Below are 26,394 nucleotides of genomic sequence, written 5' to 3' on the forward strand. Positions count from 1 at the left end.
CACTATAGTTCAAAACGTTTATCAACAATTAATCGATATCACGTGCCCTTTTGACATCGATTGTAACACGCGAGTAATCGAGTTGTTCTATTGTCGATTTGGTAATTGAATCCTTATGAATGTTTATAAAGGTGCGTAATGCTCGATTTGGATAAGATGTTATAATATTTTGATCTGAGAACGTGTTAGGTTTGAAATGTTTAGGCAGGATATTTAGGAGGTAAAATACTAAATCCTTAATTAATTTTACTTCCGTCATTATTGTTTACAGCGAAATGTTTCCAATAAAGTAATTGTACAGCGAAATAATTATCAACACAACGGACTACACTCAACGGGATTGTGTAATCCGTCTTATCGAAATCCATAGAGTTGAGAACATCACAGAGACAGACGATCCGATATTGCGAATTACGCTTGAGTGAAGTCTTTTAATTAAGGCGGGTGGTACGTCAGAGTACGGGGTTTGGAACACCCCATCAATTTCTGCTTGACTTCTGATTGTTTGAGCCAACCTCGTTAGCTAGCGACGTGCGACGCAAGGTGCAGCCCTAGCGACCGACGACACGCACTAGCCGATATTGAACCTCACCTTCATCCCGGTTCATTGTTTATGCTTGACGTCACGAAAGTAATCACTTATTTGGTGATTCTAGAGGTACAGCACTAAACACCTTTATTGATTTGGTGCTGATGGTAAATGTGGGTAGGAAGTTTGAGGAGACAAGCAAAGTTTTTATTTTGTTTGTGTTTTAAAATTAAATGTCGGTTTTAAGTTGTTATTTCAAGCTTTTAATAATTTTGTTCAACAGTAAAATTTTGACGATTACAACGACCAAAAGTTGCTGTTTAAATAGTGTATTAATATGCTCTTAATTACAAATAATATTGCGGTGTTTAACGAGTCGAATTATTGTTTATGTTTCTCTGAGGTTTATAATATTTATTAATATTAACTCTGTGAACCTACATATTAACTTTCACTATGAAACCAGCTACAGCTAAAATAGTTCAGCCAAAAAAAATACAAATCAACCTAAAAGTCTAAAATAAAACCTCGAACCTACATTTACGCGGCGTACATTTATTATTTCAATAAAAAGGTTGGAGCTAAATCCTCTAGCGACATCATAGGGTTGTTGCTGGCCGATATAATATTCACGCCATTAAAATTCTCTCACGGCGCTTTGAGCCCTTGTCAACTTCTAAACTATGTATAATTTGTGTCCCTACAGTCAAACAATAACGGATTGCTGAATTCAGCATTAATATTGATGCCATAGAAAAACCAGTAACACATTTCTTTATATTATTAAGAATCAGCTATTATTTGTTTCTTTTATGTTTACTTAAGCATTACAAAAAAAGCTTTAGCGATTTATTAAAGAAACGATAAATACACAGAAAACAAATAATGCCTTTGTTCGTAATGTTCGATCTCTGATCACGCAACTGAAATCAAATATTAATATAGAGTAGCTACTAATTTATTAAATTACTTCGACAAAGCATTGCTCTTACAAAAGTTATAAGTGAATTATATCGGGGCCTGATGCCTTTCTAAGAGACTAGCTAATCTGACCTCATGAAACTTGCATTTTGTTCCTCCACGTCAAGACGAGTTTTGCTAAACTTTTGTGCGAAGGTTGTTTTATTTGTCAGTTTATTCCCAAGTATCGGTTCACTTTCAAGCATTTTCCTGCCTGACAGACGAAGTAACTTTTCGGATGCTACCTGGGCCTGCAGTCTCGACAAAGATAGCGATCGCTTAACGACAAAATTCGGTCGATAAGTCCTAACGATCCGATCGTAACGATTTTTGGTAGTCTCTACTGCCAAAACTATCGAGTGTCATCGCAAAGTTACCGAATATTTTCGGTAAGATAACGATTTATCGTTATGTCATAGAATTTCCTTGCGACAGTTTTTGACAGCCCGCTAAGTGATAGCTACTATCGATATCGTTCCTATATTTGTTTATTTTACGTCAGAAAATATTAAATAAATAGTAATTTAATAAATAATGGCTTCTGAATATTTAGCATGGGACTTAGTTGTGCTCGAGCACAGACGCGATGTGCTTATGGGTCGACAAATAGCACGAAACAAGCGAAACGATGAAAATCCCTTGGATTTGGAGGATGGCCAATTTCTTCAAATGTATAGAATTTCAAAGGAAATGTTTCACAGGCTACTAAGTGAACTGCGTCCATCTCTCCAAAGACGACGGCCTTACGGACTTTCTGTGGAGTCCCAAGTAAGTGTCTTTGCGACCTACCGTGCATAAATAATATTTCTATAATATATTTTTCTTATAACTAAGGTTGAACTTTTTAAATTTTCTTCTTATTAGATACTGACGGCACTCCGATTTTACGCATGTGGGTGCTACCAACAACCTGTTGGCTTGCAGTGGGGTTGTAGCATGAGCCAAAATCTGTTAGCCGAGTCATCCGGGCTGTAACTTCGGCAATAAATGAAAACTTTTAAGAAAATATATTAAATTTCCAATGACTCAAGGAGAACGCCATGCGGCAAAACAGAAATTTAGAAATGCCCCACAGCCATTCCCAGGGGTAATTGGAGCCATTGATTGCACCCATAAAAATTTTAGCTCCTAAGACCAATGAGGAGTCTTATGTGAGTGGTCACCATGAGGGCCATTCATTAAATGTGCAAGCTGTAAGTTGACCTTCAGTTCTATAATATCTAAAAATATTGTTTGAAAAATATGTACTTACATATTTAATATATTACAGGTGTGTGACCCTGATCTTATTATTTTAAATATTAATGCTCGATGGCCAGGAGCGAGACATGATGCTCACATATGGGCAAATTCACCGGTGCGCTCAACAATGAAGCGACATTTTGAAAATGGGGACCGCCGTGCTTGGCTGCTTGGTAAATAAATGAACATTATAAATCTGCCTCGAAGAGGTTGCCCATTCGACTTCTGAAATTACTTTGTATTTTTAATCTTTTAGGTGATGATGGATATCCTCTGGAACCGTGGTTAATGACTCCCATAAAACATCAACAGCCTGGCACACCGGAATATAAATATACCGAAGCACACTGCTCAGCTAGGAACATCATAGAAAGATGCTTCGGTGTGCTAAAATCTGTGTTTAGATGTCTATCACACCAACGCCAGTTAATGTACGAACCCTATATGGCTGGCCTAATAATTAACGCATGTGCAGTGCTCCACAATATGCGGATAACATATAAATTACCGGAACCAGAGTCCACCACATCCATGCAGCTGGTGGATAATAGTAGATTCCATGATGATATGTTAGAAGTTACAGGTAACTTATGAACTGATTTTTTATTTTACTATGTATGTATACCTAACACCAATACATTTTATTTTTGTTATGCAGGTTCTGGGCGAGCTGTTGCAGAGCGCATAAGAAGAAGGCTAATTAACACTAGTTTCACATAATTATTATACTTTTTTCATTTATGTACTGTTTCAAATAAAAACATTTTATATCATTTATTATTTTTATTTATGTAATTATTTATTGCGTCAGCTATTTTGTTTCCGACTTTTACCAATTGCAGCGTCGCCTCGGCTTGTACCTTGGCTGCCTCAGCCTGCATCTTGGCAGCATCTGCTTGCGCTTGAGCAGCAGTTGCCAGCATCTAAAAAACGTTGGATTTACTGAATGTGTCTTAATGTTCTCTAGCATGCTAGTGTGTATAATAATTAAGAGGAAATTTACACTATAACACACCTTCATTGTAGCAGCATTTGCTTCTGCAACTGCTAGAAATTCTCGTCGAGCTGCACTATATTGCTCAGAAACACTTTGGCGAGGATTCAGATCTGAAAATACCCAAAATTATTGGTATTGTAGGAATTATTGGCTGACCCACCTGCAGAACTAATGTTTTATTATAAATAAAATTTAAGCTTACTCCTCTTTCTTCTGGGTCTCTGTCGCAGTGGTGGTGTTGATGATGCAACAGTTTCTGTCCTTCTGCCACGTACTGCTGGAATTATCAATTATAACACATTAAATAAAAATCAATGAAAATAAACATAGGTGAGCAAAATAACTGCAACTTACTCATTTGTAGTACTGGCGACTGAGGGGCATCTTGCACTTGTTCTTGGATGGGTGGTGGTGAAGAACCAGCCGTTGCTCTGCTGTCATTGATTGCTAAAATATTTTGTTAATTAATATTTTGGTAACATTAGTGTACAGATGTATACACATAATAAAATATATTATAGCAGTAACCAACTAGTTACTAAAACTCCAACTTACTTGTTTCAGTCGGTAACAATTCCACAAAATCTCTAGCTGTAATAAAATAAATAGTAACATTAAAATTAAAATAATTATATTTTGAATTGAGTACCTATTAATTTAAAACTTACCCTGAGAATGAGGTAAGGTGAGAACCTCAGAGATTACCACCCCAGCCTCCATCTCATGTTGTAATAACTGTAAATAACAATAAAAGTATTTTTAGTGTTATCAACATTCAAAGATTGAGAATATTAAATTGTATTGAATACAATAATCACAACTTACATCTTCCTCTGGCATAGCGTCCGGGCAGTCTGTCCCAAAGGAATAATCTGCCCCAACTATTGAAATTATCCGGCTCTCGGCCTCGGTCAGGAGCAGTGCTGACGCCTCGGTTGCCGGTACGTTTTGTTCTTTTTAATTTTGCCGCCTTACTGCAAGCGCGGCTTTTAAGTCTCCAAACCTACAATTAGAATAATTAACTCAAGTAAATAATAAAAAACTGACGTGGCATGTACATGCTTATAATTAAAACCAATTCAATCTTTGAAAAGACTTACCGTCATCCACTGCTCTGGTGTCTTTCTAGACCCGTTAGGAGATTATTGAGCTCCTCGGCAACCTCCCTCCAGCCCGTTTCGAAATTTTCCCGGCCCTGCAAGCCGGTAAATTTCCGCGTGTGCAAATATGGACGCGCTTCTAATATTGATAGTAGTGCATCAATTTGAGCGGGTGTAACACGAGGGCTACGCAGACGCTTACGCCTGAAACATTAAAGTAGTCATTATGTAAACACAGAATACTTCGGATGTATACAAAGTATTCAATTTAGTAAGTACCAAGAATAGGAATAAAAAATTCTCGTTGTAGATGTACTTACCTGACGCTCAAGCTGCTGGCACCCGGCAGGCCTGCGCCTGTTTCAATGACTTCACCGTCCATGAATAGTAATGAATACACCGTTCTCCTTTATTATTATTATAAATCAAACCAATGTTCAAGTGCACAAACAAACTTGACATTGACAGTTTGTTTATGTTCTATGTCTGTATTGCAAGTACGCAAACTATTAAGATCTTTAATATGTGTTTTCTTAAAAAACGGTATGTTTTACTTACACGGTTCGATGCAAAAAGTTTTAATATGATAAGGTTCATCTATTTTCTTTATAATTGTCAAAGGAAACAAAATTGGTTGTGCAAATCTTGTCTACCATTTCTCCCTATAATACAAGGATTTTTTTTACATGCAACATTTTAATACAAATTCACCGCACTATGAATACGGTTTTCGCTATCGTACCGACACGAATATGTCATGATAATTAGCGATGTTGCCCGCTATCTCGGCTGTCGAGACTTGCGTTTATCGTTACTGTCGTTATGGCAAGCGAATATTTTCGTTAATATTTAGCGACTGTCAGTTTGCGATCGAATCGCTATCTTATGTCGAGACTGCAGGCCCTGCGCCTGTTTCAATGACTTCACCGTCCATGAATAGTAATGAATACACCGTTCTCCTTTATTATTATTATAAATCAAACCAATGTTCAAGTGCACAAACAAACTTGACATTGACAGTTTGTTTATGTTCTATGTCTGTATTGCAAGTACGCAAACTATTAAGATCTTTAATATGTGTTTTCTTAAAAAACGGTATGTTTTACTTACACGGTTCGATGCAAAAAGTTTTAATATGATAAGGTTCATCTATTTTCTTTATAATTGTCAAAGGAAACAAAATTGGTTGTGCAAATCTTGTCTACCATTTCTCCCTATAATACAAGGATTTTTTTTACATGCAACATTTTAATACAAATTCACCGCACTATGAATACGGTTTTCGCTATCGTACCGACACGAATATGTCATGATAATTAGCGATGTTGCCCGCTATCTCGGCTGTCGAGACTTGCGTTTATCGTTACTGTCGTTATGGCAAGCGAATATTTTCGTTAATATTTAGCGACTGTCAGTTTGCGATCGAATCGCTATCTTATGTCGAGACTGCAGGCCCTGTAATATTTAAAAGAGTGTTTTCACAGCTCCGTATAGATCATTTGCAGAGAGACGTTTCGCTCAAAATTTAATGGTTGCTTATTGAATATTCTATAATCGTGCAGTGATAAGAATACATAAGCGATCCCTCCAGTATATGCTTATAAACCCGGTAAAACGTTGATCGCATAAAATACATTTTAAGAACGGTTTTTCAAAGCCGAAAAACTGCTTCAATTTCCATCGTTATTTTCGCGTTTAACAACGTTAAATATTTTAACGTACTTATTCTAAACAAGACGTTATTTTGGTTACCTTTTTATAAACCCGAATCGTGCTTTTATTCTCTTCTATCCAATTACCGAAATTGTTTTAGAAGCTCACAAAGCTGTGGTCCTTATTCGGGATCCGACGTATTACATATTCATACGCAGATTTATGTCTATGTGAGTATTGAAATACATTTTATACCAGTCTCTTTGTAAGCGTATTTACTTTCATACAACCCTAAATTGCTGGTGTGTTCTGATGAACACGGGTGCGTTCATGTTGGTTAATTATTCGCTAAAGTATGCAGCGAAGAGTTTGTTTAAATATGAAGGAGCGTCTGCATCCGCGTGTTATGTCCAGACGGGTGCAGACGGAGTTGTGAACTCAGTCACGTCGGTCAGAAGGTCAAGGGACGTTTTGGCCTGGGCCACTAAATTGTCTGCGAACACTCCGCCGCGCCGCGAACGGTTTGGCCCTGATTACAGCTTAAGCCGTTGTAGATGGATAACGTACAATGTTTACCTTTGATATAATTTGCATTTAACATGCTCGAATTAACTTGTTTCTCCGTGCTTCGAGTTTGTTGAGTCAACAATAAACAGCAAGATTTTCATCTATTTCTTTATGCTTTATTTGTGTTACGGAGATGTTTGGGTATTTTGTTGTACCTACCTACTGGAAAAGTAAATAATAAGTTATAGGCGTTTAGCACAGCTAACGTAAGTCCCACATTCAAATTGAAATTTGCAATGTCCCATCAACAAAATATATGGTATTATGAAACATCTCAACAACGTAAGTGTTGTTTAAGAACCCGTCACTACTGCATCGTTTTAAGAAGAAAATGTTCCGAAATAACCAATCCTGTGCTATCAGTTGGCCTATAAGCAGGGCTGGTTGACCACTGTACCTAATTCCAAATCAGTAATCGAATTTTTACAGGATTTAATATTATTTGAAAATTCTGAATGAGTTAGTTTAAGCAACACTAAATTCTTATGTATAGGTAGTAAAACTTCCTTATGTTTCGATGCCAAAATGCTTACGACTTACTTTAACAACGACAGAAGTGGAGTTTCTTTTAATTTAATACAGTTTAAGCATTTTCTTTCAGCGCACTGTAACAACTCAGATTAAAATGCAATATAAACAAACTCAGTCCTAAGTAATTACGTTAGTACAAACAAAGACTTACCACAATCGCAGGGGCCCGCGGTTACTGCCAAGCTTAAAAATAATAAATACCGTCGAATAAAACAGGTGGAGTAAGTGCAAATTTCCAATGTGTTCCAGACCATTAAGCTACTTACCGCCGGCATATACCCACGCACTCGACCGATCCAGACAACACAAGTATAGTATTTACTGGCATAATAAAATGAACACGAAATTCCAAATTTAAAAAAAAATGTTCCAAACTAAAAAAAGTATTTTATTGAAATCTGTTAAGCGAGTAAGTGCCACGGAAGCTTTTGTTACGTATTATGAAAAGCGACAAAACCATGGACATATTCATTTCAGAAAAATTTAATGGCTATCGATACTGTACTATTTTCGGCAGTAAAATGTTGTCAGGTTTATATCAAAACCCATTTTCATGTTATTTTCAAATACTGTTCCGTAATAGATTTTATTTTTATTGAATCCTTTGTAGACTAGCCCTTTCACGGCAGCTATTACAAATTGAAGTACCTATGGAGTAGATACGTTTGAATAAAAAAATAAAATAACCGTTGAGTACAATAAAACAAAACGATTAAGTATCCACTATGTAGCTGTTAAGTGGTGTAACACGTTTGAACTACTGGATGCTAGTGATGCTGCGTTTATGTCGCGAGAAAAACATTAGCAAGCCAGTAGTAAATTATGGAGTTGTATGTAACAACTAACGAACGAAAATTAACTTGATAATTCTTTTTAAGCTATCATTACAACTGTCTAACACAAATTTTAGTAAATAATAAAACGGAAAACTACAATATGATTTTACTGAAAATTATTCTAAATCTAAGACAAGGGCAATAATATTTAAAGTCTAGTGAATAAACATGATATTACGTGGACGATAACAGTTGTTAGCCCTAAGCACCTTGTATCGTACATATCGCACTCGACTCGACAGCTCTAGATAACAAATACTGTCGCAGTCGAGTGAGCGAGTAACTCGCCTCGTTTGAACAAACACTAATACGGAGAAAATGTTGTGCTAATCGGCTCTGCACTAATGGCGATTCCCCATTTTCTTTTTAAATGTTTTATTCTGTTCAAAGCTGAGGAGAGTGTAAACTGTCCTATCGTGAAAAATCTCTCATGAACGGTTATTTATGGAAATCATTTAAATATAAGCTACGATTGCTTTTTTTTCATTTATTTGTACCTTTTTGTAACTTATCGATGAAAAACCATTACGTTACTTTCTGTAAGTTCTATTAATTTATGTTTGAATAGAATAGCATCATAACGTAGTTGGTTGAATATTTTCCAGTGGAAATTAAAATTAAACTACCTAAGTATTTTAAAAGCAATTTATATTAATTCAAATGTAAAAGTTTTCTTCTTACACACTAGTACCATTAACTCAAACATACGCTACAGTAATTCTGTAACGTATTTATTCAAAGTTCTCGCAAAAACATTAAATGTATGTAGTGAACAGCAGTTAGGTAAATACTTTTGAGAAAGGATTACGTGAGTAAAATTCTGTTCGGGACAGAAATTAATTTTAATTTGTGAAAAACAAACGGGTATTTAGGTCTCCTGACCAACAATACGTTTAGGTTCCGACTCACTATACAACATCAGTACCAGACGTGTGTAATTAAAATTTTAATTGTTTTCCTACTCCCCTCACAACGTATAGATAATAACAAAATATGTCTCCGTCAGGTAGCGTTGAATAAATGTAATTTGTTTTGTAATTTTACGAATAAAAAGTGGAACATTGAAGAAGAAGAATATGAAACAAATTAATGTTTAGACTCCGGTGGCCGGAATACCGGCGAGCGGGCGTTTTCGCTTTCATTTAGATAATGGTCTGTAATTCAGAAATTTGCCGCAAGTAATTAAAATTGATAGAGTCCTACCATTGATATTTAGTTGCTTTCAGAGGAACTGTTCAACTTGGAGTTCAGTTTCATTCGAATCTGAACTTTGAAACTTGGCAAGTTCAACGTTTTTGACTTGTTATTTGAGAGGGGTGAATTTTACAATGGCGGAGACGAGACGATATGAGTTTGTGAAAGCTGAAGCTGAAAGTTATCAAGATATCTTTTGACGAGGGTTTATTTTTTAAAAGGAACAAATTGTAGTGGAATCTGCATTAATTCCATTAGGTGAGTTTGTGCGGAGAGTGGTTCTCGTCAAGTGTTGCGGTTAATGTATCAAGTCAGTAGCGATTTTGCTAATATCTCGGAGTAGGGTCGCCTCGGAATTGGTCACTTTACCTTTTACTCGAAGGTTTTGACACAGATTAATGGTTTCACGTAAACACGTAATATGACGTGGAACAAAGACTACATCTATATTTCATAGTGAATTAGCAGTTTGCTTCTGAATATTTTTGTTGAAAGTGTTTGTCATGATTTATAAGAAGGAAAATATGTTTTCTAGCTGATACGCAATTTTTAAACAAGAGCATAGATGATATTGTTTTACTATGTAAAAAATATGATAAAAGTATATTTATCATTTTCATAGTGCAGTTTTATTGTTACAAACACTTTTGACGAACGGAACGACCACAACATACGTTTAAAAAATTCGTTCGAAAAAAACCGCTGCAAAACGTTCGTCCATTTGATAAGAGTGCTTGGTGACATGTTCAATTTACTCTGATTGACTTGACGGCAGACTCGACACTCGATACTTGGTGATTGAAATCCCGATTCCAACGATAAACTCGATTTAGTGTTTGATCGTATCTGTAACTAAAAACGGGCGCGAATTAGGCCTGTCCGTCAGCACCGCTCTTAAATCAATTATGAACAAAAAAGTTTGACGTTTTATTTGAATTTGGAATGCGATTTTCTTTTTAAGACTCTGAAGTTTACCGGACAGTAAGAAGGATGTAATTAATATTTCTTTGTTTTCTAATTGTGGGTATGGATTTGCATAAAACAGATAGAAACTTTTAAAAATTATATAGTATCAAAGACATTATTAGTTTTTCTCTTTATATTAAATAAATACACTTTTCCTGTTATTAACAAACATGTATTTCAATTCGTTTATCGAACAACATAGTTTAAAAAGCTTTTAAATGGTTATCTCAACAAGATCAATTTCGATTAACGAATAAACATTGCAGCGATTGGCCCGCAATTCCATTAATGTAAGTCGTGGTAAACGACATTTGCCCAGTCGACTGAGTGAACAGTGTTTGCCAATACCTGTTAATGTCAATAACGTAACATATTGGAGATTTCCTCCCTATATTTTTATACACATAACGAGCTCATTTCGTCCGGAGCGCAAGCGTCATGTCCCCGCTAACAAGATTTGTGCAAACAAGTCTCAAATCAGTATGGCAATGAAGCCGTATGTTCTACATAAATGAATATTTGATTTTGTTTGTCATGCTTAAAAGTTGTCCCACCAAAGAAATTTCCCTGATAAGTAATTTCGACTTTAATATAGCTCCGTTTTCCAGAAACTCATTCTGTCAGAAATATTTCGATTTACTTGTTGTGTAGAAAATGGAAGCCAAAGAATATTGCGAAAACAGGTATAAGTATCAAGTAAATGTTGGCAATAAAATTAAATGAGATAGTAAAGGAAAATCTAATATCATGTAAAAGGATAACCGCAAGCAAAGCGTCAGTCGCAGCAAAGATGATATTATTTTTTACAGAACTAGTAATAAAATGAAATCGTGTTAATTACGGGTAAATGCGCCTTATTAAAATTGATCTGCAATAATAATTAAGACTTAATAATTGCAAATTGCGCCTTTATTCGATTGGAATTAACGCGGAGTTTAATTTAATTTGCTGTTTAATCTCGATACGACGAGAAACCACAACATTGTATTATAAAATTTAAAGTGATTACGGATACGAAAACTTTTGAAGGAGTTTTATTTTGTAGGTTTTATAAGTTGCCGTTTGATCTTGTAGGGATTTTCAAACTTTAATTGACTGTCCGATAAGTATTTTTCACCCTTAAAATTGAAAATCTCGATTACCCTTTGTTAGATCACGAGTTCAGCGAAATACAATATAGATTATTATTTAAGTAAAATGTTAATTGTGTCAAATAAAAAACCATTATTCCCGAACACAAAAACATGAATACTTTCATCAGAAAGCCACATAAAAAAAAACAAGATTTAAAAATCACACTTAGGTAAAACGTCTTAAACGTTTTCCAAAGAGGAAGTCTTTGAGACAACTAAAATATTCTAAAGTTGTCGCGATCGCCCTCTCACTTCGTTAAATTGAATAAAAAACTGTTTGTGTACAAAGTGAGCCGATAATCGATGCTGTTGAATATTTCACAACACTGTGGAACGTGATCAAAATTATATACACAATATACATGTAGGTAAGTATAGCTAGTATATTGTGTTGTCCGTAGCACCTCCATTGTCGTGCATTTTAAAACCACCTCAAGTTTGTTTTGGTAACAATGCTAAACAATGCTAATGGTTTTCATAATAGCGCCCTATTTAAAACATTTTATAAAAAGGGTGCTTTTCTTCTGCTATTTGTAAGGAACGTTATTTCTTTTAATTTATGAACATTTTGTATCTTTATGGTCTTTTCTAAATAAGTTTTTATAGCTTAAGCTTCGCATTGCTGTAATTAAGTGATAAAGGACAGATTCACTGAAAGTTTCAAGTTTTTTTTTTAATTAATACTTATCTACTTATGTAAAATGTAATATTTTAGTTCAGTTGAGCATACTGGAACATAAAGTTACTTAGGTAAAATTATAACAAAGCCTAATTTAATCAATCGGACAACGAGACGACAATTAGAACATTAATTTAACTTTATCGGCCCAATATCGATGAAAGGTCAAAAGCATTAATCTCATCAAACTAAAACTAGTTAATCGTAAAATCATTTCACATGTCAAAGCGATGACGTTGGATAAACCATAAATAACATTCCGATGAGCGTTGGTTTACGATTAATTCAAAATTTCGAACTTGCTCTATTCTCTCTGATTCTAATCGATTCACAGATTTTGAAAGCAGAATTTAATAATCTGCGGTGTGATTGTTGTGTGTTCGAATTTCAAATGAATGTCAATGAAACAGATGAGTGTTGTTACAAAAATAATGCATTGGTTGTCAGTTTGATTTATTAATTTTGATTTGTTCATAACAAAACAAATTGTTTGCATAGTGATTGGCGATGATGTTTAAATTAACTACCTATTCTATTTTCCTCGTTTTACATCCAACTTAAACGTAGCTACATCTGTAGGCACTTGTTCTATGATCAAAAAGGCTGCATAGATGTGAAGAAACATTAACGCAATATTAAATTTATCAGCGGTATCCGCCATTAAATATTTCAGTGCCCGTCAAACAGAAAATAAGTCATCATTACCACATTTATTGCGTCCATTTAGTGACAGAATAATCATACAAATCGTTATTTGCGTGTTTATTAATATCATGTACAAACTACGAAGTCGCTTACACCGTCAGCCCGCGGTTGGCGTTTGTTGGCGTATAATTTCTAAACAGAACGCGCCAGCCTCCCGTCAAAATATCGTCTGTGTATGGTTGTGTGACGTAAACACACAAATGTGCCTAAGTGTGTGTGCAGGTTATTGATTCATGCGGCTGGAATTTATGCCTGCTCCCTTGCTCTTAATCAAAACTACGTCAGTGTAAAAGGGAAGGCCTGCCAGGTGGAAAACTAGCCACGTGGCTAAAATACCTTTGTAAGCAGAAGTTTTGTTATTATCTGGTTATGGCATTTTTCAATATGCTTTGTTTTCAAATGTTTGGGAACAAACGATTACGGGAGCATTTTACATAAAACTTCTGGATATTTTAAGAGCTTTACCTCACGGCGCGATATAGTAACTATTTAAACCAAAGCTTACGCAAATACGAGAAATTTTCCGAATGACTAAAAAAATACAAAATCATGAAGTTAGGAATAAATAATAGTTATTCCAAATACCCCAAAAATATCAATTTACCTACATATAAAAATCTTAACATTTACTATAAATACAATTACCCCATATAACAATAGCCTGTTTCTTAGTTACACGGCACGGCTCTTGTTAGGGCTGTTCAGTGCTCGTCCTCGCCCGAAGGCGACAAAGCAATCACGACGCTAAAACAAATAGTGTAAGGTGCTAATTAGTTTGCTCTATTGTAGGCACGAGTTACACCCCTGCAATTCGGTAGTTGGAGTACTAGGTTGCGCAAATAGATTTTGTTGGTAAATTCATTTATTGGGTTTATTAGCTGTTTAAAGGTTTTTGCTTGAAAACACAATGTTTTAAGATTTCAATATTTTAAAATGACTATTTAATTTATTTATTTACTAATAATGGAAAATTAAATGTGTAACTTCGTCTTATGTAGCGTGCTCAAGATATAGAAAAGTTAGATAGTATTTTTTGCAATAATGTATTGTATGCCCAATTAGTCTTCAAAATTCAGTCGTAATCGAAAATTTTATAATTGCAAAATGAAACCGTGCCGAAATTTATAATTCTGTGACTTTGTAAACGAATTAATTTGAAATTTTAATTTAGCAATATGTTTTAATAAATTGAGGATTAATAGAAATACTCATTCAACCTGCAAAGCCCGCTGTTGAATTAATTTACCCTTTTATAAATGTATGAGTAATACAGGTAACCTGTAATTGTTTGTACTTATTCAGAAGTATTTTAGATTACCTCTAGTACCTATCAGAGATGACTATGACTCGTGGTTGTTTTTTTTTTTTACAAATATATTTATTTATTTGATACGTGTACCTATATAAAGCTTTTTTTTATTTGAAGAAGAAAATTTTCAGAAAAAATGTTACCCTCCTCATTTTTAACACGAACAAAGAAAAGAATTGCTTTCCCATCGACTTATTTTGGAGGAAGAAATAAACTCCACAGGCAAATAACTGAGAGGTACTGAAATCCTAAACCAACTACGATTTTCAGAATTTCAGGCTTCCGCCAATATTCCTATGAAAACGGCTTTATGTGCTCTCTGGAGCGTGAAGTTATACAGCTACGTTTGACCTCAGCCGAGCAGTAGCAGATCGAACGATCTGTTTAGTCATTTAACTACTCCCCCTCGTTACAAAATGATCAAAGAAAATTACAATGTGCCGGGAAAAAGGCCCCCTAAGTTAGCGCTTCAAACCGATCAAGTAGGAGCTTAAGCGTGACGTCACGGGCGGACCCGAGTCGGTGGACCTCATTAAAAATTCGCAACAAATTAGCTATGCTCAGTGTTGGCTTCATTTCTCAAATTCCTCATTCTCATAAGTTCGCAAGAGCATTAAATTTTCACGAAATTGCTTTCAAACTTTTCCCCTCTCAATAAGCTCCAAACTCAATTTCCGAAGGCATAGTTTTGATCACATAGTTCGTTGTTGTATATTAATTTACCTGGTTACGTTGTATAAGTATGCTCAGTTAACTAGTTAAGTAATTATTTCTAAATCAGCGCTGAAAGCCGGCGCGCCATTAAAACCTCAAACATTCAATCGTTTAAAAGGTTCTTTTTTTATTTTTAAATTGCCTACTGCGGCTTATATTCATTCAGCGACCACTTTATCCGGGTGTCAGAATTGAAAATGAGCCGGGTCCCGTTTATAGAGCAGTACATAAGTACACGTAGAGGCAGACGTTGACTGCCGGCGGTACGAATATAGAGCCAGCCGGAGTTGCCTTAATAATTCAACAGTGCAATGCTTTTACAAAACCTGTCGGCGTCAATCCTAATTTAGCGCCAGCGATCGACTCGCTTTCGGAAAGTGTCGCTAGACAAACGTAATGGAACTCTGGTGTTCTAGCCGTAGCAGCTCATTTCGTTACCTACTGAGCGGATCGCTTGGCCGGCTCGCGATACATTATTTTGTTTTCACCAAATAAACGGATGGTTGACTCCACTTATCCGGTTTTCATTTGTCTATTTCGGGTAAGTACTTGTTTGTGTTTCGGTTTGATAATGTTTTGAATATAAAGCATCTAAAGCGAGGCTTGAGTGTAGTTAAGTTAATAGTATTTCCGGGAAAACGTTTGTTGAAATAGATATACTACATTGAACAGAAACTTCGTAAACTGTCAGAAGAAAATTGTCTTTTACTTTCCATTTGTATTTATCAGATGAAGGTAACGTACGGAAGATCGTAACATAAATAAAATATGACGTAAGACATGTATCAAATATTTGGAGGAGTGTCCTCGTGTGGGGACGGAGGTAGAACTTATTTCGGATCAGCTGGTTATTATTCCGCTCAATTGATAAGAGCCATCCGGGTGAAATTGGTTCCGCTAGTAAATAATGAGCTACTTTATGTCCACGCATTATTGCGGACGTGGACCCTTTAGCTTATAACGTAATTGATTTATATTGATGACGTTTCTTTGGGTTTTGATAATTTCAAAATGTATTGGTAGTTCAAGCTTAGGGATTCTTATAAATAGTGCTAAAACTTAATTAGGTGGTGATTAAAAGATCGTCTTTAGAAAAGACTTCAAAATGCATTTTAAGAACAGTGCGGTTGTCCATTTAACTAACGCATTATAATAAAGGGGTGCTCATTACTTTCAAAATTAAAATAATAAAAGACTAGTATCACATAAAAGTTTGGCAAAATTATAGGCAGCCAACCGTCAAACATTTTTAAAGCAACACACAAAGTTGATAAAGACGCCACAAACGACTGGCTGAAGACACAAATCTAGTTTGGCGTGAGATTGCTTAAACTTGCAAGTCCCACACCTGCACTTGCCGAGTTCATTTACATTAACTTGTGACGTGTAGCACTTTACAACTTATTGTAGACTTAGTCGCTGATAACGTCTGCATAAGCTGTTCGCCTTTTTTGTTAGACTCAACTTAGTAGTTAGTAGTGGTTATCTTGAGTAAATCTGTTGTAGTTTTTAGTACTTTTGAAGGAAAACATATGCTGGGCATTTAAGGAAATCTATAAGAATAATATCTAATAAGAATAATTTATTGTTAAGAAATTACATATGTTTTGATTCCTGAAACTCACACTAGGATTTCCTGTGTCGTAAGTTTATAAAAACAGTTTAATTTGTATCATGACAATTTACAGTACAATCATTAAGTTCCACTGATGAGAGTGCGATCCTTTGAATGTTAAACATTGAGTTCGTCAAAAGGGACAATTTAAAGGTCCCTAAGATGACCCGGTTACAAGGAAACTAATTAATTGAAATGTTTATGATCTTAACCCAAGACTGTCTGTCTGCAAGCCAATTCGATAAAATTAACAACTCTAACAAAGTTTGGTCGAAACGCGTATTTAATATTAGCGAAGATAGTTTTAACGGTATGATAATTCCGGGTATTTAGTGGGTAAATATTTACTATTGAACAGGTGGGTTTCTAAAGCTAACTTTGGTTATTTGAGACAGCTGTAATTTAGGGAAATATTCCGAAGGCTGGTATAATCACATTAGGCGTTAATTGATACACAGTGATAATCCAGTGACGCTGACGACTATTGTAATTGGTTTAACTGTGTTATTATATTTGTCTGCTAAATATTCGTTTGTATGTATTTAAGATCTTTTCGAATATAATGTTAATGACTTTTAATCGATCTCAGTGGCGTGCGCTTGGAGAGGCCTATGTCCAGCAGTGGACTGCGATAGGCTGATGATGATGATGATGATGATGATGATGACTTTTTGAGTGGAATATCAACTTCAAAAATCCTTAAGCTTACTTTGTATATTTCAATTCGTAAAACATTACATAAACATACTCACCTAGGTACTTATATTAAAACTGGATAAGGCCTTCGTCAAATACTATTGCAATGTGTTTCTCTTTACCTACTAACAAAGCAAAAATAAAGCTAAATATTCTCAACTAATGATCAACAGTCAACATTGCACCAAGTAACGTAGGCACCTATATCTAAGGTACCTATTAAACAAAACCCAAATAATAAGAACTATCCTTTACCTATCTGACGTATATTTTCATACATTTAATTCAATCAAAAAGGAAAGGTGGGTTATAAACACGGGTTGTAATCCCAAATGCCACATTGCAAGGGTTTTGCTTATAAATTCTGTATTAAAATACTCCTAGTTCCGGATTTCCTTGACATTTGCCGAAGCTTAATGTAACGTACAGTGTTTTGTTTGTTTGTACCCAAACAGGGTGTGTATTGTGAAACATTTGCTTATAATTATTTTGTAAGTGGTCGTTTAAATATGGTTCAATTAAAACTGGATATTGGAATTTTTATTAAAACGTAGGTACTAGTATGGCCAGTAAAAGTTAAAGTTTGTGTGTTCGTATAAAAACAATTCATTTTAAACTCGAACATATTTATATTTACAGCGCTTTTTTGCACGCTATAAATCAGTTTAATCCATTATAATGCGGATTTTTTTCATCTTTCAATGTAACGTCAGGTAAAATCATATTTTATGGCCCTTCAAGGGTGTTTCCTTCATAAGGTACGTGTCGGTTTTTTGTAAATAAGGTCCATTTTCCCTTAACAGTACCTCGAAGTGTTTAATGTACTGCCCGGGTGCCTTTTGCCCTTGTACCATTAATAATAGGATCGCGCAATCGAGATTAACAAACCTAAATTAAAAATCAATATCATTCGTAACTGATGAAAATACACAGTTACGTTTGCTCTGAAAATTAATATTTGTAGCTGTCATTGATATTTGATTTTATGTCCATAATTATTTTAGAGATATATCATTTGAATTGGCTGTATTGAAACGAAAATATTTTTTTTTCTGTAAAAAAAGTGAACATAGCTTTCACAAGTTCATAACGGAATAAAAAATGTTTTACCTGGTTCATATCGAACGTTGAAATATTGTCCTCTACAACGGCTGATGCAACCAATCGGCCTAAATCCTTCATTCCGGAATTTATTATTAATAAAAATCAGTTTCCTGTTCGCAGTTCTCTGATATAAATATTTCAAATTGTGAAAGGTTCGCAGATTAAATGTAAATTGTAAAGCAACAAAGTGGAGTAAAAAAAAATGTTATCAGCCAGCCCTTTCGTTACGGCACAAAGAAGGTAGGGATCAAAAAGATTAGTGTTTCTTTTGAAATGTTTAATGTTACACATTCCTCTACATTTTCTGGTATTTATGTGCCTACTTCTGACGTTTCTTAACTACCCGCTTTCGTTTGTATTTCTGATATTATTTACCTTTGGTAGCATTTAGCATGGATTGCCTTAAACCTTTTACTTAAGGTTTTAAGTTAAATATACTAGCAGTAGAGCAATTACTGCATTTTAAAAATAACACCACACATTTACACAACTTTATTGCAAACGCTTCATACAGTTATCAAATAAACTCCTATTATATTTAACCGTATAGTATCGAATGCTAAACATAATTACGTGACCACGAACTGAAGTACATTTCTACCACTAAAACATTAACTCTCAACGCAAACATTAACAATATGTTTTGATATCCATAAACTATTTATAACTTGCGTGCAAACTATACTCATAAATCGGGATTTCTTGAAACTGATAAAAGTTAAAATAGATTTGTTAGTCTATAGTATAGCGTTGGGAGAATAACGAGAATACAAAGCAGGTTTCAATAATATTACTGATTTATTACAATAAATAATTGGACATTCGCTTTCTAACACACTAGCAGCATTACCTATTTATTTAAGAGTCATTATTACTGGCAATAACTTTGTTTAACACTTATGGAACTATATTGAATGTACAGCTTTTATATTTTTGGCAAACAAAATGTGTCATTTTTAAAAACACATCATAGAAACTTTATGCACAAAGGCGAGCTTAACTTCAATATTTCCAAAAGTTAATTCCTATCACTGACTATACTGTACTCCTGTGACATCCACCCTTTCAATTTGGACGTCAAACTAATACGACAAACTGACAATCCTTTTTGTTTGTTCAATTTTCTCCCAACTTCGTCTATCGTGTTCAGTCCGTATGCGTAACCAATATGATCTCAAAAAGGCGCATCAATCGGAAATATGAGTTTTTTCTGTGATGCCCCGTCACAGAGCAAGCAAATAAAGTTCCAACGTTTCGGAAAACTTACTTTGTGAAGGTGACTTTTGGAAAAATCTCGAACTGAACGGGATTTTGCAGCCTGTGTGGTTTTTGGCAAAATTTGTCACTATCATATCTGCATTTTTGTAAGCGAATGAAAGCTTATGGCGAAAGGAATTGCAGTATGTTTTCAGTTCAAAAATTTGTGAATCTTTTCAAGAAGATTATGGAATGCTGCATGTATTAACAAAAGCAATAGTCTACGAGTAAGTTGAGAGTAGAAAATAAACAGAACACTGTCGTATTATTTACTTACTTCCACTACTTTTTGAAGCAGGCTGAACTAGAAAAAACTATTTTGGCCAACCTCGTTTTGGGAATCCATCCGAAAACCTAGGCTATTCGAATTCTCGAGCACGGAGTACCTGAAACCAATCAACCGGTACTTTTCTAGCGTGTACTACAACGGTCAGTACCTAGTTTGCAAGACCAAAGTTTTGGGGGAAAATATACAACGGATCTTATATAGAAACCAAATCAGGTTCAAATGTAAGTTTTGGCTGAGGAGAAATGGCGTAGAAATTCTCTCTTACTAAGTATATTGTCTTTAATAAAGTAATACGCATATAGTATGTACAATGTACAAGTAAACTGAATTTCATACTTTTCAATTTAAAAGTAAAAGTATCAAGAACAGAAAATAATTCTTAGATTGAAATTCAGTACGTAAATAGGGTTTTATAAAGTGATTACCCAACTCATTCCACTTCATGCATGTAAGTCTAGAAACTTTGCATTCTCATTATAATGTGGGAGAACAAGGGAAATATGCTAACTTGAGTTTAACTTATTATCTGATTAAGCTTTTATGAAGTTACAAGTTTTATTAAATCTTACAGGAAGGTATTATCGGTCACTCTCCAACGATTATGGGTGAAATCTAAGTTTTAATTAGTTCTTTGTAACGATAGAGTTTTTTTTATAAATAAAGAATTGTTCTCTGAAATAAAATGTATTATTAAACTTGAAATAAGCCAGTAACGGGGGCTGGAATTACTAAGAATCACTTTAAGTCTTACAGAATAATATTGATAGTAGGTAACATTTTTCCATGAGCTTAATGTCAATAAAATTACAACCTAGATGACAAATTAAAGTGAATTAAAAAACTTACTAAAACTCAAACACTCGAGCGTAAACAATCATAACTGTACATACCATTTCACTTCCCTCAATACCTGAGTACGAGTAACACAGGCATACTTGAGTGACATCCTGTGGTTACTTACGCACTTATACAAAGGGTAAGTCGAAGACGTAGGCGCAAATTGCTCTTAGCACTAGTGACGTACTGCTAAACGCATTACGGCTCCTGATGGAGCAATCAGCCAACACTCTAACTTTAATAGACTAGATTAAAAATCGATGCTCTAAGTAACACGATATGAGCTTTCGAGATTGCACGAATTTTCGATGATTTTAGTAACGTTACTGAAACTTTTAGTTGGATAAATAGTTGGTTTAGGTTTTTAATTAAAATTTTCTGAGTATTGAATTTTTAGATGTTGTAAGGTTTGATGTAAAATGTAGTTGTTATGATTGTTTTGTTAGTAATTGCTTTAGTTTTGTAAGTTATTGATATTTTCTTCGACATTCTTTATTAGTTAAAGTAAGACTTTTAGGAAACCTTTCAGTGTTATTTTAGTTTATTATACAGAAAATGTTTATTTTGTAAAAAACATCATGCCAACATTACAAAATCAAAGTAGACAACACCTAATTAACCCACCAAAAACAGTACTATCTTTTGCCCGTATTTATTCATTCGCGGCTAGCAAGAAGCACTCTACGTACACGTTAGTGCGAGAAAATGAGCGAACTACCCTCTCCGGCGCGAAAACCTTGCAAAGTTGACATCGCAAATGTAACGATGTTATGTATGTACGTACATACATATATATCTATGTGTGTCGTACCAAATGGGTCCTTATTTAAAAATGACAGCGTTACGGAAAGGATGAAATTTAGGAGCGAGAAAGTTCCAGTTTTTGGAGTCGAGTTTTAGAGTGTTTTCGTGTCAGTTACTAAAATTTGTTGTGACTTAGATGTTATGTATCTACTTACTTTGTAAAGTAAAAATGTGTAATTTACTGAAGTGCATATAATTTTGCAGGTATATGAACATCTTATAAATAGACAGCTAGCATCAAGTTTCATGCTTCGTCCCCAATTTTATTGGCTTAAGGTTGGTTGCAGAAGTACACAAAATCGATATATCCAGCTTATAAAGAATAAGCTCAATCATCACAGATTTTTGACAACATTCTCACACATCTTCATCATCGCCAGTCTTCACAAATGAACTCCCACCCACTTCCAAGTAATTAAATCAAGCCATAAACATATTCAATGACATAATTCAGTTCATCCACGCGTGAAGTCCCGAGGGTCCGCTTCCCATTTCCCGATGACCACGACCTCCGTCTGTAAACGACGATAATTATACTCCTTTGATTCGAAAATACCTCTCGTGGTTTTCAAAAGAAAGGGTTTTTGAACTTGAAGGTATGTTGAGGCGTGTTTTTGAAAGTTGTTTTAGAGCTTGTTCATTGAGTAGGTTTGCGCTGTATTCTGTAGTTGAATATGATATTGTGGTTAGTTGTACATACTTTCTTCGATGATTAACTGTTTTTTTACTTTACCAAGATAAAGCAAGTAGAATAAAAATATATAGCACAAATCAGAAACAATAACAGTTACAACATATTAGGTACAAATACAGTAAGTAACTAAAATTACCAAAAAAACACATTTCGATGTAGCACAATTCCCAATACGTGGAACGTTAGTTCCACAAAAGCTCATGAACAAAAAACCTTAAAACATCCCAACTTAGAAACCGTCAGTGAGTTATTTAACGTCGTAACTATACTACACTATACGTAGATAGTTACCGGGTCTCACAGAGGATGTTTCGTGAAGTGCCGCCGCGAGCGACGACGCTGAACATTTGTGTAGTGAACCCTCTCCGGCTTTCACCTACATCGTAGCTATGCTTGACACAGTCGAAATGTTTACATCGACTTACGACTGTGTACGTTAGGACTTCAAGTTTTTTTCGGTTGACTCACACAGGTGATTACAGGATGTTAAGGTACGGTTTTGAGAAGTGTGTGTTTGCAAGTTTCTGAGTTTATGCACCACTATTTATGTTCCATTAAAATTGTTATGATAAAGTATTGCTTTGGCTTGTAGCTGTCTTACAAACCATAAGTGTGTTCTTGAACTCATCAGAATGATCACTTACTATTAGGTGAAAAATTAAAATGACCAAAAGCTGTGTCACCCTTGTGAACCTTGGGCTTGGCTAGTGTGTGATAACTTGATATGTGTTGCGGAATTCGAAGAGTACTGTTTAAATGCAACAAACAAAATAGCAAAATAAAACATTGTAGTCAAACCTCAAATACAAGAATAACCCTCAAATATTTTTGTTACTCTAATCTATCCAAAATGTCTCAAGCACATTTCCAATCTTTACATTTGATTTGACAGTAATAATATCCGTCGTTGTTTCTAAACGTTTCATCTTTAAGGGGATCGGTTGCCACTTCAATGGGGGCAGACAATTTGCCAAAAATCACTTGCTCTACTGAAATTCTTAGAAAGTTTTGATCCAGGCTTCAAAATTAATGTTCTTAGTTGATTGTTAATAGTTTTACACGTGTCTGATATTATTTTGTGTTATAATGTCTATGTATTTTGTTTCAGGTAAGTAAGTCCTGTTGATATGCCGGCTTATGTAAGTTTACGTAAATGATTTTAGTTTTAGGCGTTTGTTATTAAGTATTCTAGCTTATAGGTAATTTATTATTTTGACAACTGGAATTTAATTTAAGCATTGTATTAGCAAATTATTTTCTAATTAAGTAGCTGAAAAAGCTGTTTTTGAATATCAAATGTAACAATTAATTGTTCTTCATTGTATTTATATATTACCAGTACCTATTTTACCAATAATATGAATTTAGAATCCCAAACGACGTACAGTGATATACATATTTCACCAGTAATGGGTCATATTATTTCACAAACGAGTATTTACTCGGAAATACTTTATAAAGAGATTCCTAGTATAATTTATATTTTGTCTAAAACAGTAATATTCATATTAGAATATCAAATAATCTAAATGACAGTATCAATTTAAACTAAACATCCATTTACACACATAATGGAGACTAAACATTTCTAAATACTCGGAAATATTTTAATGTTTAGATTCTATTGAATGGAATCATAACTATTTTGAATGCCTTCAAATATCGTGCTATGTATGTGTGTGATGCTTTTTACACAGGAATGAGAAAATGGCTTTTATTACAGACATTCAAGGCTATAAAGCTAACGTAGGTATACTGTGATAAATCTTAGGAAAGTCTATTTTTATATCTTAACAGAAGTTCACAAAGGCATTAGGTATACAAGGTGACGCCGCATCCCTGTATTATAAAATATCCGCATTTAAAACTTCTGAAATTTAAAATGAGGTTTTCCTTCTAAACCAAAGAATTTTATAATGAAATCTCTTTGGATAAGACCTTTTTGAACGCTTTTCAACTTCCGATCTCTGAATGACGGAGTAAAGGTTGGCAGTTCTTAATACATTTAACAAAGACTCGGCCGTTTGAATTATAAATTTTGAATTCCGTCTTCTTGAATTTTAAAATGATATTGCCAAAAATAAATCTGATCTTTATCTAAGTCTTGGGAAGTTGGCGTGACCTGTATTCTGTATCAAAGTATTTTTGATAAAGTCTAAAATGTAAAAGCTGGAGATAATCTTTGTGACTTTTAATGATATTGAATTTTATTATTTTGATAAAGTTAAAAGTAGATACCTGTTTAAGTAGGTATTTACAAATAAGTTATCTTAATTTACAAGTAAGTAACATCACAGGCACTACTCTTATCAGATAGTTTGCATGCCAAAGTTTCCCAGTACTTCCTTACAGTCTTATCATGCATTACGTTAGGGCGACAAGATTTGTATGTCGCATTCTGTACCTATGTATTATTTGTTGAAATACAGAAGTGGAGAGGAAAAATGTTATTTTAAACTGGTCATTCCCCAATATTTTCAAATAATTAAAAAAGGGAAATAATGTATCAAAAATCTCATCCGCATCACTTTCTATGGTAATCGAGTCTAAAAGGCTGGCTTCACGGCCACTCTGACTGGCAATACATACCTACTTATTCTTTGATCAACGTTCAGCATTGTTTTCCTTGCAAATGTTATCCAAAATTACCAAAGATCATCTCTTAATAAAGCAACATTTTTATCTCCCACAACTAAACACGTTACAAATAAAATAAATATTGACAGCGTAGGGTAGCTGCAGCAGTTCCCCGCCGTCACCCGGCGTCAGACGGAAGCGTATTGTTTAGTACGCACCTCTTATCTGTCACCCGAACATAACTAAACGTCGCATTTAAAATGTATCTTCTTGCTAATATTATCCAGAATTATCAAACAAAACGCATCTATAGGTACTAATGTGATGAAGAAAAAACATTTTTTTGTTGCACCCGAAGGCTCCAAAACTAGAGAATTGATTTGAAAAAATATTTCACTGTTGGAAAGCTACACTCTTCCATAGTAACATAGGCTATATTTTTATCCCAGCACGGGTAAACGGCGGCAAAACAGCCCGTGTCTTAATAAAGCAACATTACCAACTCCCTCAACTATGTTTAGTTGTAACGTGTTGGTTACAAATAAAATAAATATTGACAGCGTAGGGTAGCTGCAGCAGTTCCCCGCCGTCACCCGGCGTCAGACGGAAGCGTATTGTTTAGTACGCACCTCTTATCTGTCACCCGAACATAACTCCGCATCGAATTTATGCACTCGAATGTTAGTGTGGTTAGATTGGTAACACGTGTTTTTTTTTGTTATTTTTGATTGGTAGTGTGTAGTAGATGGATACCTGTATTGATAAAAAGGTATGAGGTTTGTTATGCAGAATTCCAAACCTTTGACTTACAATATTGAAGGTTTTGGAAAACGATGTATTAAAATCTCTACGCAAATGATTAAAAAAAAGCCGTAATAATCATAGGACATCCCATTTTTCTTCTACAAGAAAATGCGTTTCAAAGTGTGCAAAAAATCTTCCATATTCCGTTACCTACAAAATTATTATGCTAATATATTTCTCCATAACCTAATATGAAAAAAACTACACCTTTTTCCTAAATACAGTCCCGCAACAAACTATTAGCAGTTAAGTCATTTACAAACACAAAAGCAATGTTCTAAATACGAAAGTATCCGTTCAATAATAGACTATGAATTTCTAATACTATTTCTGTGTCTCGTCGTTGCCAGCTGAGAGGGGGGTAGAAGGGCGAAGGGGGAGGGTAACGTCTGAAAGCATAATATGATATTATTGCCAAAATAATAATGCCGAGTAGACAACACCGTATCTTCCCCGTTAGGGCTGAGTTGCATGCGTCGGTTCATTTTGTACTGTATAAATGTAGATAGAACCTTGTAACTTCAGATTTGATAGACTTGCGTTTCTATATTTGAATGTGAAGGAGTTTTGTTTCGAGATTAGAACTTTTTGTGTCTGATTTG

General features: G+C 34.7%; 3 protein-coding genes across 11 annotated transcripts in view; 2 read left to right on the plus strand and 1 right to left on the minus strand.

Annotated features, from left to right (window-relative positions):
* Mub (mushroom-body expressed) overlaps positions 1–26,394 on the plus strand; it is a 191,628-nt gene that overhangs the window by 70,926 nt on the left and 94,308 nt on the right. The gene's annotated exons all lie outside the window — the stretch shown is intronic.
* Positions 2,552–3,504, plus strand: LOC135117670 (putative nuclease HARBI1). The gene is made up of 4 exons (XM_064037323.1): positions 2,552–2,682; positions 2,760–2,904; positions 2,988–3,314; positions 3,390–3,504. The coding sequence occupies exons 2-4, from the start codon at positions 2,859–2,861 to the stop codon at positions 3,449–3,451; spliced, it is 435 nt and encodes a 144-aa protein (XP_063893393.1). The 5' UTR covers positions 2,552–2,682; positions 2,760–2,858; the 3' UTR covers positions 3,452–3,504.
* Positions 3,495–4,638, minus strand: LOC135117669 (uncharacterized). Its single transcript, XM_064037322.1, has 7 exons — positions 4,554–4,638; positions 4,397–4,463; positions 4,284–4,319; positions 4,083–4,175; positions 3,931–4,005; positions 3,747–3,838; positions 3,495–3,654 (listed from the first exon to the last, which is right to left on the minus strand). The coding sequence occupies exons 1-7, from the start codon at positions 4,566–4,568 to the stop codon at positions 3,502–3,504; spliced, it is 531 nt and encodes a 176-aa protein (XP_063893392.1). The 5' UTR covers positions 4,569–4,638; the 3' UTR covers positions 3,495–3,501.

Source organism: Helicoverpa armigera, chromosome 12, assembly GCF_030705265.1.
Source record: "Helicoverpa armigera isolate CAAS_96S chromosome 12, ASM3070526v1, whole genome shotgun sequence".
NCBI classification, from domain to species: Eukaryota; Metazoa; Arthropoda; class Insecta; order Lepidoptera; family Noctuidae; genus Helicoverpa; species Helicoverpa armigera.

Bases quoted from the DNA above. Each gene is read 5' to 3' on its own strand.
- LOC135117670 (XM_064037323.1), top strand. From the start codon at position 2,859: ATGAAGCGACATTTTGAAAATGGGGACCGCCGTGCTTGGCTGCTTG. The intron at 2,905-2,987 runs GTAAATAAATGA...TTAATCTTTTAG, and splicing joins CCGCCGTGCTTGGCTGCTTG to GTGATGATGGATATCCTCTG. The intron at 3,315-3,389 runs GTAACTTATGAA...TTTGTTATGCAG, and splicing joins TGATATGTTAGAAGTTACAG to GTTCTGGGCGAGCTGTTGCA.
- LOC135117669 (XM_064037322.1), bottom strand. The intron at 4,006-4,082 runs GTAAGTTGCAGT...TGATAATTCCAG, and splicing joins GTCGCCAGTACTACAAATGA to CAGTACGTGGCAGAAGGACA. The intron at 3,839-3,930 runs GTAAGCTTAAAT...GGGTATTTTCAG, and splicing joins GAGACCCAGAAGAAAGAGGA to ATCTGAATCCTCGCCAAAGT.